The 13,211-nt window shown below is 33.1% G+C and overlaps 2 protein-coding genes and 1 long non-coding RNA gene across 8 annotated transcripts; 2 read left to right on the top strand and 1 right to left on the bottom strand.

The window, feature by feature from the left end:
- The first annotated feature begins 1,018 nt into the window (after positions 1-1,018).
- LOC101500255 (protein TORNADO 1) lies at positions 1,019-6,382 on the top strand. Its single transcript, XM_004506616.4, has 3 exons — positions 1,019-2,675; positions 3,034-4,277; positions 4,843-6,382. The coding sequence occupies exons 1-3, from the start codon at positions 1,169-1,171 to the stop codon at positions 6,226-6,228; spliced, it is 4,137 nt and encodes a 1,378-aa protein (XP_004506673.1). The 5' UTR covers positions 1,019-1,168; the 3' UTR covers positions 6,229-6,382.
- A 560-nt stretch (positions 6,383-6,942) lies between these two features.
- On the bottom strand, positions 6,943-10,016 carry LOC101499515 (uncharacterized). Of its 6 annotated transcripts, none has more exons than XM_027336070.2 (2): positions 9,867-10,016; positions 6,943-8,669 (listed from the first exon to the last, which is right to left on the bottom strand). In XM_027336070.2, exon 2 carries the CDS (start codon positions 8,649-8,651, stop codon positions 7,356-7,358), a length of 1,296 nt encoding a protein of 431 aa, XP_027191871.1. In that variant the 5' UTR covers positions 8,652-8,669; positions 9,867-10,016; the 3' UTR covers positions 6,943-7,355. The 6 variants fall into 6 exon arrangements, with proteins under 6 accessions (XP_027191871.1, XP_004506670.1, XP_004506671.1 ...); XM_004506613.4 differs by lacking the exon at positions 9,867-10,016 and adding an exon at positions 9,599-9,765; XM_004506614.4 differs by lacking the exon at positions 9,867-10,016 and adding an exon at positions 9,599-9,740 and having other exon boundaries at positions 6,943-8,686.
- On the top strand, positions 9,902-12,484 carry LOC140920320 (uncharacterized). The gene is made up of 2 exons (XR_012163141.1): positions 9,902-10,036; positions 12,195-12,484. It is a non-coding gene; the product is annotated as an uncharacterized lncRNA (long non-coding RNA).
- Positions 12,485-13,211: the final 727 nt, after the last annotated feature.

Below are 13,211 nucleotides of genomic sequence, written 5' to 3'. Positions count from 1 at the left end.
GAAGAACTTTAAAATTTTATTGTCTGACAACCGTATCATTTGTTCCAGTCTACTAAGCAATTTTAATCACAAGGTTTTGATTACAATATTTCGAATAGTTCAAAATATAATAATAATAACAATAATAATAATAAATATTTTTTAAAATTAAATAATATATATTTTTATATATGTATTCAAATCTTAATTCAACTTGCAGCAAGATACATTGCTGCACAATATTTGTGTTTGACACAACACCAATTTATTATACATACAGATATATTATACTGTAGTACATAAAATCTCTCACCAGATGTTTTTATCAACTTTGTTTTATGTGAAATTAAATTAGCAACATAAAAAGAGAATAATGGACCCCTTGTTGGTGAATGGTGTTCACAATTAGTTAAAAAATTATTTATTCACCGTTAAGTAGCCTTGAAAAGAGGTTCAATTTGTCGACTATCAAGTGCATGTTGTAAAGTTTGTAGAATCAAAAATTTTGAAAGTATAAAATTAATTTTGATATATTGAAATAATATCAAACATAATGATTTTTATCCATTTAATAAAAATAAAAAATGAAATTTATTTCTAGAATTGATTTCAATAAAAAGTTAGGATTTATAACTTTTAAATATAAATGTGACTTTTGCATATAAATTTATTATTCAACTAATATTTACCTAATTACTCCTACACATAAACTATTTTATATTTAATTAATTTTACTTAAAATCAATTTACTTGGTAAGTCTTCATTTTCCTCTTACCTCATAAGATTTTATTATATGTTTCTATTATAATGGGAAAGGAAGAAAACAAAGCAATGCACAAAGTTTCCACCGACCCCAAAAGTCAAAAAGCAGATACCCATACCCCACAGTTATTAACTGGATCACATTTTGTAGGCATTAGGTATAAGTGATTTTTCTTAATGTTAAATAAAACAAAAACATTTCATCAATATCATGCAACGGATAAATACTTAAAAATTCAAATGACAAGCAAACATAACTATTTGAAGAATCAATCCACACCATCAAGACAAGTAAAGAATATACTAACAGTTTTCAAACAAAGACTACATTCTCTAACATTTATCATACATTGTCTTCCAACAAAAAATAAACAAACATTTGAATTACAAAACATAACTTTGAAAGAGCTTATTCTGAAAGTGATTATGTCATCAAACCAGAACCTAAAAGAACTACAATGGTTTCTCCAAGCAATCAACATGGAAAACCAAAACCTACACAGCATTTCCTTCTACCTTTTCCAACCAACTTCAAATTGTTACCAAGAAACAAACAACTCCATAAACATAAACATTTCCAAAGAAAATCTAAACCACTTTTCCAGCTTCTTAACAAAACTATCAGAATCCAACAACACCAAATCCACATTGAGAAACTTAGAGTTCCACAGAGTTGAATGGAACTCACAACAGGTAAGAAACCTTGAAACTCTTCTTAGTAATCACCAATGTGTAAAACAACTTGTTTTTAGAAGAAACAGATTCAATGACAAAAGCATGTTAGATTTTTCTGAGATTTTGAAGAGAAATAAAGTGATTAAAGAGATTATGATTTCAGAATCATGTATTGGTTCTATTGGTGCTGGATTAATTGCTTCTTCTCTTATGGTGAATCATAGTTTGGAAGAGTTGCAAATATGGGAAGATTCAGTAGGTTCAAGAGGTGCTGAAGAGATTTCAAAGATGATTGAAGTTAATCCAAATCTTAAATTGTTGACAATTTTTGACTCAAATGATATCATAGCTACACCTCTTATATCTTCAGTTTTGGCAAGGAATAGAGCTACGGAAGTTCATGTTTGGTGTGGTGAAAAAAATGGTGAAAAATGTTCAAAAGTTGTTGAATTTGTTCATGGTAATAGTACACTTAGAATTTACAAGCTTAACCTCTCAGGTACTTGTAGGGTTGCTTGTTCTTTAGGAATGAATTTCACTGTTAAATCACTTGACATGACTGGTGTCAAGATTAAATCCAAGTGTGCTAAGGAATTTAGATGGGTTTTGGAACAAAACCAAACACTAAAAGAGGTTAACTTTTCAAGAACATGTCTTAAAGATAAGGGCATTGTGTATGTTGCAGCTGGACTATTTAAGAATCATAGTCTGCAAACTTTGCATTTAACTGGAAATTTATTCGGCGGAATAGGCGTCGAGCATTTACTTTGTCCTATAAGTAGGTTTTCATCTTTGCAAATGCAAGCTAACATTAGTTTGAAGTGTGTTACTTTTGGTGGAGGGAGAAGAAGAATAGGAAGGGATGGTTTAGCAGCTATAACACAGTTTTTAATAACGAATGAGACAGTGACACGGTTCGGGATACATGATGATGAGAGTTTGAGACCAGATGATTTTGTTAAAATCTTTAAGAGCTTAGAGAAGAATGCTAGCTTGAAATGTTTGTGTTTGCAAGGGTGCAAAGGTGTTCAAGGAGAGACATTGCTGCAGACAATTTTGGAGACATTGCATATAAATCCTTGGATTGAAGAAATTGATCTATCAAGAACACCTTTACATAATTCTGGAAAGACTACGGGGATTTATCAAAGATTAGGGCAGAATGAGAATCCTGAACCTGAAATGGATTTGCTCAAAGATATGCCACTCACTGAGCCCAAGAGTTGCAGAGTTTTCTTCTGTGGGCAAGAATATGCAGGTAAGGTTGAGTATTTATTTATCTTTGATGTTTTAATATAGATTGATTTTACGAAATGCCGCCTTAAAATATAAATAAAATATGATCATGAAATGTAATTAAGCATCATTTTCATATAAACACCAGTGTTGTCAATCGCAGATCAATAAAAATAGCGGTGAGTTTAAATTCCGCTACGCTGTAGTGCTATGGCGCCTCTATAGCCACTTCTTAACAACATTTTATACTAAATATTGTATTACTGAACAAAAGTGATTTGTTCAAATTCCATACGTTATGGCACCACTATTTTCTTACACTGATAAACACAAACTAATTGTAAATCAACTTGAGTTATAGCTTGAATTCATATTTTCAGGGAAAACCACACTTTGTCATTCGATATTACAAAACTTCTGTGCCTCGACGCTTCCCTACTTGGATCAAGTAAGAACAATAGTGAATCCAATGGAGCAGGATGTCAAAACAGTAGGAATTAAGATAAAAACATTCAAGGATGAGGATACAAAGATTTCAATTTGGAATCTTGCTGGTCAGCATGAGTTTTTCTCCCTTCATGATCTTATGTTCCCGGGGCATGGTAGTGCTTCAATTTTTGTTATCATATCGAGTTTATTCAGGAAGCCGAGCAACAAAGAACCAAAAAGCACTGCAGAGATTGAAGAGGACCTGCAATATTGGCTAAGGTTCATAGTTTCCAACTCCAAAAGAGCAGTACAACAATGCATGCTACCAAGTGTAGCTGTTGTTCTTACACACTTTGATAAAATCAACCAATCATCTCAAAATCTGCAGCAAACAGTTGATTCAATTCAAAGATTGAGAGACAAGTTTCAAGGCTATGTTGAATTCTATCCAACTGTATTCACAGTTGATGCAAGATCATCTGCATCGGTTAGTAAACTCACTCATCATATTCGAAAGACGTGCAAAACAATCCTCCAAAGAGTACCGCGAGTTTATCAACTTTGCAATGATCTAATACATATTTTATCACAATGGAGGTCAGAGAATTACAACAAACCGGCAATGAAGTGGAAGGAGTTTGGTGAGCTGTGTCAAGTAAAAGTCCTGCCTTTGAGAATCCGATCGAGACATTATAATAAAGAGGCGGTGGAAATGAAGCGAAGAGCTGTTGCTACTTGTCTTCATCACATTGGTGAAGTGATTTATTTTGATGAGTTGGAGTTTCTAATATTGGATTGTGAGTGGTTCTGTGGTGAAGCACTTGGTCAGCTCATAAAGTTGAATGTTAGAAAGCAACAGTCTTCAGAAAACAATGGATTCATTAGTAGGAAGGAATTGGAGAAAATCTTAAGAGGAAGTTTACAAAGTCCAATGCCTGGTATGGGATCAAAGGTATTTGAGAACTTAGATGCTAGTGACCTTGTGAGAATGATGCTTAAACTTGAACTTTGTTATGAGCAAGATGCATCAGATCAAAATTCTCTACTTTTGATTCCTTCCATTCTTGAAGAAGGTAGAGGAAAGCCTCAGAGATGGCAGATAAGCTCATCAGACTGCCTTTATGCCGGACGCCATCTCAAATGTGATGATTCAAGTCATATGTTTCTAACACCGGGATTCTTCCCTCGCTTACAGGCAAGTGTTTCTCCATCACACTACTCGTTTTTCCCTCAATTTCACCCTTTGCAATTGTTTCTTGCAACTTCTTTTGCATTTTTAACATGAAATTGTTTCCTGCACCTAGTGTGTCAAAGTTCGTTCATTGTTGGTTATTTGATTATTTATTATTGTAGTTTCTGTAAATTTTGTGTATCCAACTCAGATCACACACCTTGAATTTATAATGGTGTTACCTAAGAAGTTGTATAGTCTAGGAATGTTAACCAATAATCTATGAAGATGTATAGTCTACGAATATCAACAGAATATCAACAGGTTTTCTTAATTCTAATACTCCCCTAAACTTGTTACAAATATATACAACCTGAGGTCCTCTAAGGGACTTAGTATATATTTCAACCAGTTGGTATATATACTAACATCATTAGGATTTTCGCACTTCGATTATTTATTATAATAACATTTCATGCACAACAAACTAACTACAAGCTACCCATATGCAAACTGATTATATTTTGATCTTCACTCATAAGTTTTTAAAGCTACAATTGTGATTGAAATTTCTCATTTGGTGCTGCAGGTTCACCTTCACAACAGAATAAAGGCTCTAATGAGTCAACATGGCGCAACTTACAGTCTTGGGAAGTATCTCATTTCAATCAGCATCAATGGAGTTTACATCCGAGTTGAGCTTGGAGGACAACTTGGTTACTATATCGACGTCCTGGCGTGCTCCACCAAGAACTTGACAGAAACTTTAAGAGTTATTCAGCAACTTATAATCCCGGCAATTCAAAGTGTTTGCCACGGTATCACCATGACTGAAAATATCATTAGACCGGAATGCGTGCGAAATTTGACACCACCAAGATACAGAAGAACTCAGTGTGCACCTCTGCAGCAACTGAAACAAGCACTACTTTCACTTCCAGCAGACAGCATGTATGATTATCAATACACATGGAGTTCGGTCTTGGATTCCGGCAGGCCTATTCTCCAAGAAGGGTTTGATTTTGCTCGAGACCTTTTATCAGATGATGACTTCCGGGAAGTGCTGCATCGCAGGTATCATGACCTCCACAATCTTGCTCAGGAGCTGCAAATCCCAAATGAAAATAACCCTCAAGAGCAAGATCAGCCTATAACAATAAGCAATGAAGCTGAAAAAGTTGAGCCAAGTTTTGGTGGCATTGCAAAAGGAGTTGAAGAAGTTTTACAACGACTCAAAATTATTGAACAAGAAATTAGAGACTTGAAGCAAGAAATCCAAGGACTTAGATATTACGAACACAGACTCCTACTCGAGCTTCATCGAAAAGTGAATTACATAGCAACCTTCAATGCTCAAGTTGAGGAGAGGAAAGTACCTAACATGTTCTATTTCGTAAAAGCAGAAAACTACTCAAGGAGACTGATCACCACCATGGTTTCTGGCATGACCGCCCTCCGGCTTCACATGTTATGTGAGTTCCGGGGACAAATGCACGTTGTTGAAGATCAGATGGGATGCGAAATGATGCAAGTTGATAACATGGCTGTGAAGTCTTTAGCTCCATATATGAAAAAGTTCATGGTAATGGTAACTTTTGCTCTTAAAATAGGAGCTCATCTTGCAGCTGGAATGGGGGAAATGATACCGGATTTGAGCAAGGAAGTGGCTCATTTGGCTGGCTCTTTGCTTCTCTTTGGTGCAGTTGGTGCAACTGCAGCAGGCGCTGTAGGGGCTGCAGCTATCGGTTGTAGAAACAGGTCCGCAGAAGGTTCAAGGGGCATTCAACAAGACATAAAAGCTGCACAACAATGGATGGTTGATTTCTTAAGGGAAAGGAGGTGCTCCACAGGGAAGGATATTGCAGAGAAATTTGGACTGTGGCGAGTAAGGTACAGGGACAATGGTCAGATTGCATGGATCTGTAGGAGACACATGTATGCAAGATCTGCAGAGATAATTGAAGTGCCTATTTGAAACAGAAGAAATCCTTAAACAATACTAGGAAGTACGAACCTTAGCTTTCAAGTTTATTTTTTTGGTTTTTTGTGTTTATATTTCAACCATGCATGTGATGTAATGAATTTCTCCAAAAGATTTAGCCCATATTTGGTTTCACAGCAAAATGCTATTTTCTGGCGTCAAAGACACCATAGGATGGAAGTTACAATTGCAAGCTTCTAATTTGCCGCAGTGGCATCAAATGACTGGGGAAGCAAACATCTAACTTGATGAAAAATATCTATGAAGCACTTACACAAACACATACATGACAATGACATGTCAAATACCAATAATAATTTGAAAAAATGAACAAATTGCATGAAATCACATGTGTCAGTGACGGACACACCTTTGATTTAAAGTGTTGGTGTATTATATAATTACATTTTAAGAGTTTATTCCATGTTAATTAGGAATAAACATGACTATTCCAAATTTGTTAAACTGGGACAAATAAAATTTAGGCTGAAAAAACTATAAAGACCTATGATACTGTATGGCATGAGCTTTTACATGTGGAAAGTAGAAGAAAGCTAAATCCTGGAGATTTTGCTCCATCTACTTTAGTGTTCACCACGTGAATGTGGGACCATATAATCACTAGCAGACATGATTAATAGTATGTTGTGCCATAAAGTTCCATTTTGCAATTATTGACATTCAAATCAAAAAGACAAAGAAAGAAGGTAACACAGAAAAGTTAATGTAGCAGTTAAGATAACAACATGCTTGTGAGAGTACAAAGTTATATTCCCTGTAACCTACAACATCTCAAGAAAATACAGAAGGAGAAACCACACTGGATAGAGTACATTATTTCATTTCACTGCTATTATCAGTTTTCTGGACCCAAATTCCCTACAGTCAAAGGAAAACACACAGTCCGACACACAAGGGATCTGATCGCTGGATGCAGATCAGAACGATAGTATTTTGAGTCCACCGAATTGTCTTAAAAAATGCATTATGAAATACAATTCGATCTTAATCTAACAGCTGAGATCCACAACTGCGTGACTATAGAGAATCCAAATCTCATTTTTCGTTCTAAAAATCTACAGTCACCGGCTTATATTCCCTTAAACCAAGGAAGCAAAAGCTCAAAAGAAAGCTCTGCTCCCATAATAGACACGGGAGCTACCGTTCTTAGATGGCGGTAGTTTCTGCTCGGTACTTGAATTTCCCGAACTAGTAGGCTCACTTTCAACGTCCATAGGAAGCTTCATTTTCGCTAATGACTCGGTAAATTGCTGCATACTTTTCATATACATGTCTACTATATCCTGTTGCACCATTGTCGGCTCTGGCTCGATGTTCACATTCACAAAAGGCTTTGGGAATAAATCACTTGGAACAGCACTTGAGGAATCGCTCTCACCATCTTTGACATCCACTTTTTTTACCTCTTCGGTGCCTGAAACTTGTTCTTGACCTGGAGACTTAGAAGCTGCAGCATCAGATGATTCTGAGCTTTCAGGTGCAGAAGGGGAAGAAACTCCATTTGTCGACAAACTGCTCGGAGGAGAATCAACCTTAGGAGGTTGCACAGACTCAACACTGCATGCTGAGAAGCTTTCCACAAGCCGAATGCCTGCTTCGGAACTATGATTTTCAGCATCAGAAGTGTTCAAGCTATCAGAACACTGAGTCTCGTCACATGAAATGCCGAAATATTCTGAAACCATTAAGTGGTCTTCATTTACAATCTTAGGATCTGGAAACTCAATTTTATCCAAATCTCTAGCTAACAACTCGGATGTCTCCGAGTCCTGCAAAGTGTCATGTGTAGCCGCCTCCCCAGGCATTGCAGATATTGCCATAACATCAGGTGTCGCACCGGTGTAAGAAAGCGACAACTGAACAAAACCTGAAGGAGAATGAAATAGATCGGTTGAAGAAAGAGAGAATTCTTTCTCTAGTTTCCCATTTTGAACTAGTACTTCAGATAACGGTACCAAAGCAAAACCAAGCAATTGATCTTCAAGATAATTCTTCACCCTGCTCAGCATCCATATCTCACATTTGAGAGAAGAATCGACGTTCCAAACATTGAGACGAAGATTGTCGTTAAACACAGGGTTCCTTCCTCCTCCATTGATGGTCTTCGTAGATTCGCTATTCTCGGGATGACTCGTCAAACAAATCTTGGCATAAACATCTTGCTTATGATATATGCAGATGTTTTGAATGTCCCTAGCCTGATGTATACAGACGTCAAGCACCCCAAGACATTCCTCAGCATTTGACATGATAGTTTCCTTCCCATTGACTTCAATGTCCTTAGAGGCGGGACCATTGCTTTGTGTGAAAACATTTTCAGACTTGTGCTTCTCACCCTCACCCAAGATTGAGCTCCTGAAGGGTGACACAACAGATTGTGGAGAATCCATGATCATACAACAATAATTAGGAACCTGCCAAAGCACAACAGCTACAAAAATGTCAATTCACACACTATTTTAAGGAAAACTTCAAAACTAAGACAGAACGCACATAAATGAGTAGAATGTAAAGTGATTTAGGCTTGCATACATTCATGTAAAAGTGAGTTGAATAAAAGATTCAAGGCTTAAAAATCAATTATGGAGACAAAAGTTGTGAATTCTAACTTCAAGTTAAAATCAACTCTGGTAGCAAAATCAATTTACTTAAGAACAACCAAACATGATAAAATCAATTCTATACTTCTGGAATCAATTTTGGCTCCTCGAAAAGTGAAACCAAACATACACTAAATACTTGCTGAACAACATAGTACACTACTAGCAGAACACAAAAATCACTAATCCAGTACTAAAAATACAGCTTAAATAAATTGCCCTAAAATCTAGGATTAAGCAGATCCAAAAAAAGAAACAAACACAACTACATGTAAAGTAACATAGAAAGAAATAACAAAGAAATAAATAAGCTTGAATTTGAGTTCCTCCAAACCTTAGAGAAGCCAATTAAGAAATGAGAATCAAGACCAACAAAACACTAAAACAGCAACCAAAACCTTATAAGCTCTCAAAATTGAAAGTGATATACAAAGATACCTAGAATATTTCAAGCTTAAAAACTAGCCATAAAAAACAAAAGGGTATTACAAAAAAATCATCAGATTCCAATAAAGCTACAAACTTTATTTCCTCGCTTACACAAAAACACTTCCACAGAATCCAAGAGAGGAAAAACAGGAAAAGCACCAGCACAATAACCAAAAACAAAACACTTTAACAACAATAATTCAGAGGGAAACTAAACTAGGAATAAAAATTTTAAAAAAAGAAAAAGTAAACAAATCTGCAAAAACCATAATAATTAAATGAATATACAAGTGGATAATGAGGACGTTTTTTACCTGTGTTTCTCTTATGAAAAGTCAAAGTGGAAGAAAATTTGTTTGTGTGGCTCTAGTGAATGAATAATCAGAGAATGACCAAGTTGGTGAACCGAGGTAGTGTTTCAGAAACAACAAAAAAGTTGTGAACTTGTTTAAAGGGAAAGGTGATTGGTGCAGGGACATCTTGCTTGGGACGGGGGCAGCGGCCACCCAAAAATAAAAATAAAAAACTTATAGATGCAATGACCGAAATGCCCTTATTAAAATTACAAAATTACAATAATACCTAAATTCTAAATCATATTCTCTCTTTCCTGCGCGCGGCTCTCTCTTCCTCTCTCACTCTCCTGCTGCGTTGCGTCGCGCCGCTGCCGTGCCGCCCTCTTGCCGTCATGCGCCGCTGCTGCCTCGCCTAGCTTCAGCTCGCCTTGGCCGTTCATCGTCTAAACTCTTAAGGTATGGATTTTACTGATTTGTTGATTTTCCTGATTTTGCTGATTTGTTGAATAAGGTGTTTGAACAAAATGTTTGTATTGATTTTTGTTGTTGATTTGTTGATTTTTGTTGCATAAATTTTTTATAAAGAAAAAACAACCAATAAATTTGTTACTTTTGATGATCTGATTTATTTTTTTCATAACATTTTTAATAATTTATTATCTCATTTTATTTATTTTTTTCTTTAAAATAATTAAATAACCATATTATTGATAATAAATGGTTAATGTTGCATATATACATCTATACATTATAATAAAGCAAAATAAATTGACAAGTTTGACACGTGTCAACAAATTAGAGTGTTAAGAAAATATAAGTTTCTATTAATAGAAATAATACGTGCTTATTCTTGAGAAGTTAATGGCCAATTAAAAAAATAATGGCCAATTAAAAAAATAAAAGGAATGAATTAAAAATAAAAAGTTTTTTTGTAAGAAAAGCACTATCTTTGTCCACGATACATCCGTTGAGAATTTAATGGTTAATTAAAAAATTAAAAATAAAATACAATACACCACGACTTGACAGTTTTTTCATGTATCGGAGAAGTTAATGGCCAATTAAAAAATAAAAAAAATAAATTAAAAATAAAAGATTTTTTTTTAAGAAAAAAAATAAAACTTCTATTACATGAGAAATGCAGAAGTGAGTACATGCGTCAGTTGAAAAGTTAGTGGCCAATTAAAAAAATAAAAGAATAAAAATAAAAAGAATGGATTAAAAATAAAATGCACTACACCACTACTTTGACGTTTAACTGTTGAGAATTTAGTGGCCAGTTAAAAAAGAAGAAGAATAACAGCAAAATACAGTCAATGACACCACGACTTGACGTAATTGTTTTTTAAACACTATTTTAGCAACCACCCGCTTCAAATTAATTTAATTAAAAAATTTATTTTATTTTACGAATTCTTTTAATACTCCGTTAACCGTCTATCTTCGATACTCTCTCATTTCTTGCATCTCCCTTATAAATATCATTCATATTATCTCTGTATACACAATTTTCTTTATCAAAGCTTTCTTATCGATCTTTATCCAATGTCTGAAACAAAAATCATATTTTGTTGCTTCAATTTCTCTATAAGAGTTTGTTGCTTCAATTTCTCCAAGAAATGAGTCATGGAATTTGGTTGTTAGAGGTGTGCGAATATGGTTTTTGTCTTCATATCCTCAATATCAAACAAAACTTTTATGCAATGGAGATAGTACTGAGATTAATATTCGTGAGCTTTTGTTTATCGATTTGAGATTAATATTTCTGGTGAAACTATGTATTTGTTCGTGTTGCGCCTAGCAATATGTTCACACGAATTACTTGAATTGGTAAAAAAATTTCAATCTGTTATTTTATTTTACTTGTAAAAAAAGATTACTATTTTGTTATGCATATATATATTTTGTATTGTTAATGTTTCTTAATTTTGTCTCAAAAAATTGTAAATGTGTATATGTATATTTCTATCATCTTATGTTATATATTTTATATAACATAAGTTTAATTGAGAAGTTAATGGCCAATTAAAAAATAAAAAAATAAATTAAAAATAAAACTTCCATTAGATGAGAAATGCAGGAGTGAATAACCAATTAAAAAATAAGAAAATAAATTAAAAATAAAATATAATGCACGACCTGACATTTCACAATTAAACTTATGTTAAACGACTTTGTACACAATTAAACTTATGTTAAACGACTTTGTACATGCGCCACTTGAAAAGTTAATGGCCAATTAAAAAAATAAAAGAATAAAAATAAAAAAATGGATTAAAAATAAAATACACTACACCACTACTTACGTTTAACGGTTGAGAATTTAGTGGTCAATTAAAAAAGAAGAAGAATAACAACAAAATACAGTAAATGACACCACGACTTTTTGTAATTGTTTTTTAAATACTACTTTAGCAACCACCCGCTTAAAATTAATTTAATTAAAAAATTTATTTTATTTTACGAATTCTTTTAATACTCTGTTAACTGTCTATATTCGGTATTCTCTCATTCATTCATATTATATCTGTATACACAATTCTTTTAACTTTTCTTTATCAAAACTTTCTTATTCATCTTTATCCAATGTCTGAAACTTCAATTTCTCCATCAGAGTTTGTTGCTTCAATTTCTCCAAAAAATGAGTCATGGAATTTGGTTGTTAGAGGTGTGCGTGGTTTTTGTCTCGATCTCTTCAATGTCAAACAAACTTTTATGCAATGAAGATATTAATATTCTGGTGAAACTATGTATTTGTTCGTGTTGCGCCTAGCAATATGTTCACATTAATTACTTGAATTGGTAAAAAAAATTCAATCTATGATTGTTATTTTATTTTATTTATAAAAAAAGATTACTATTTTGTCATGTATATATATATTTTGTATTGTTTATATTTCTTAATTTTGTCTCAAAAAATTGTAAATGTGTATATGTATATTTCTATCATCTTATAACATTTGTCTTAATAACTCCGATTTTAAATTCTCTCGTAAATAACTGTTACCCGTCCTAATAATTTTGATTATAAGTTGTATTGTGTTGACAGACAGTTATATTAAATAAAAAATAATTTATTTAAAGTAAATATAAAATTTATTTAGACTTCTTAGCCATGAATTCAATTAAATTTCCAGAATATTGAAGAGAAAAATAATCATTTATTTAAGAAAATATAAAATTTATGTAGGAATTAAAGAAACAATTCATTTCATCGTTTCATTGAAAGTAATGATTTTTCAAACACTATTTTATCAAATTTAAAAACTACTATACATTTTATATTCTAAATTTATTATTAAATATCACGCAAATTCAAAAGAATTCAAAAGATTAATTAAAGATTAATGAAGACTAACATGCAAATTCAAAGATAAAAGATACTCATAGTTTTTATGTGTATTGTAATTTTTTATTTGTAACGGAAAAATTATTTTTCTTTAGTATTTTGTGAGTAGTACTAAAATGAAAGATATTTTGCCCACTCGATACAGCAAAATTTATATGAATTCTTAAATGTCATGTATTTCATATAAATAACATAGGTTGAATAATAAAAATAAAAATTCATTATTAAGTTACTTACTCATCTTTACATTTACTAATTTACTTATTTTATATATGTCCATGT

The sequence above is a fragment of the Cicer arietinum genome, chromosome 5 (genome assembly GCF_000331145.2).
Source record: "Cicer arietinum cultivar CDC Frontier isolate Library 1 chromosome 5, Cicar.CDCFrontier_v2.0, whole genome shotgun sequence".
Taxonomy (NCBI): Eukaryota; Viridiplantae; Streptophyta; class Magnoliopsida; order Fabales; family Fabaceae; genus Cicer; species Cicer arietinum.
This window is presented reverse-complemented; position numbering and strand designations above follow the sequence as displayed.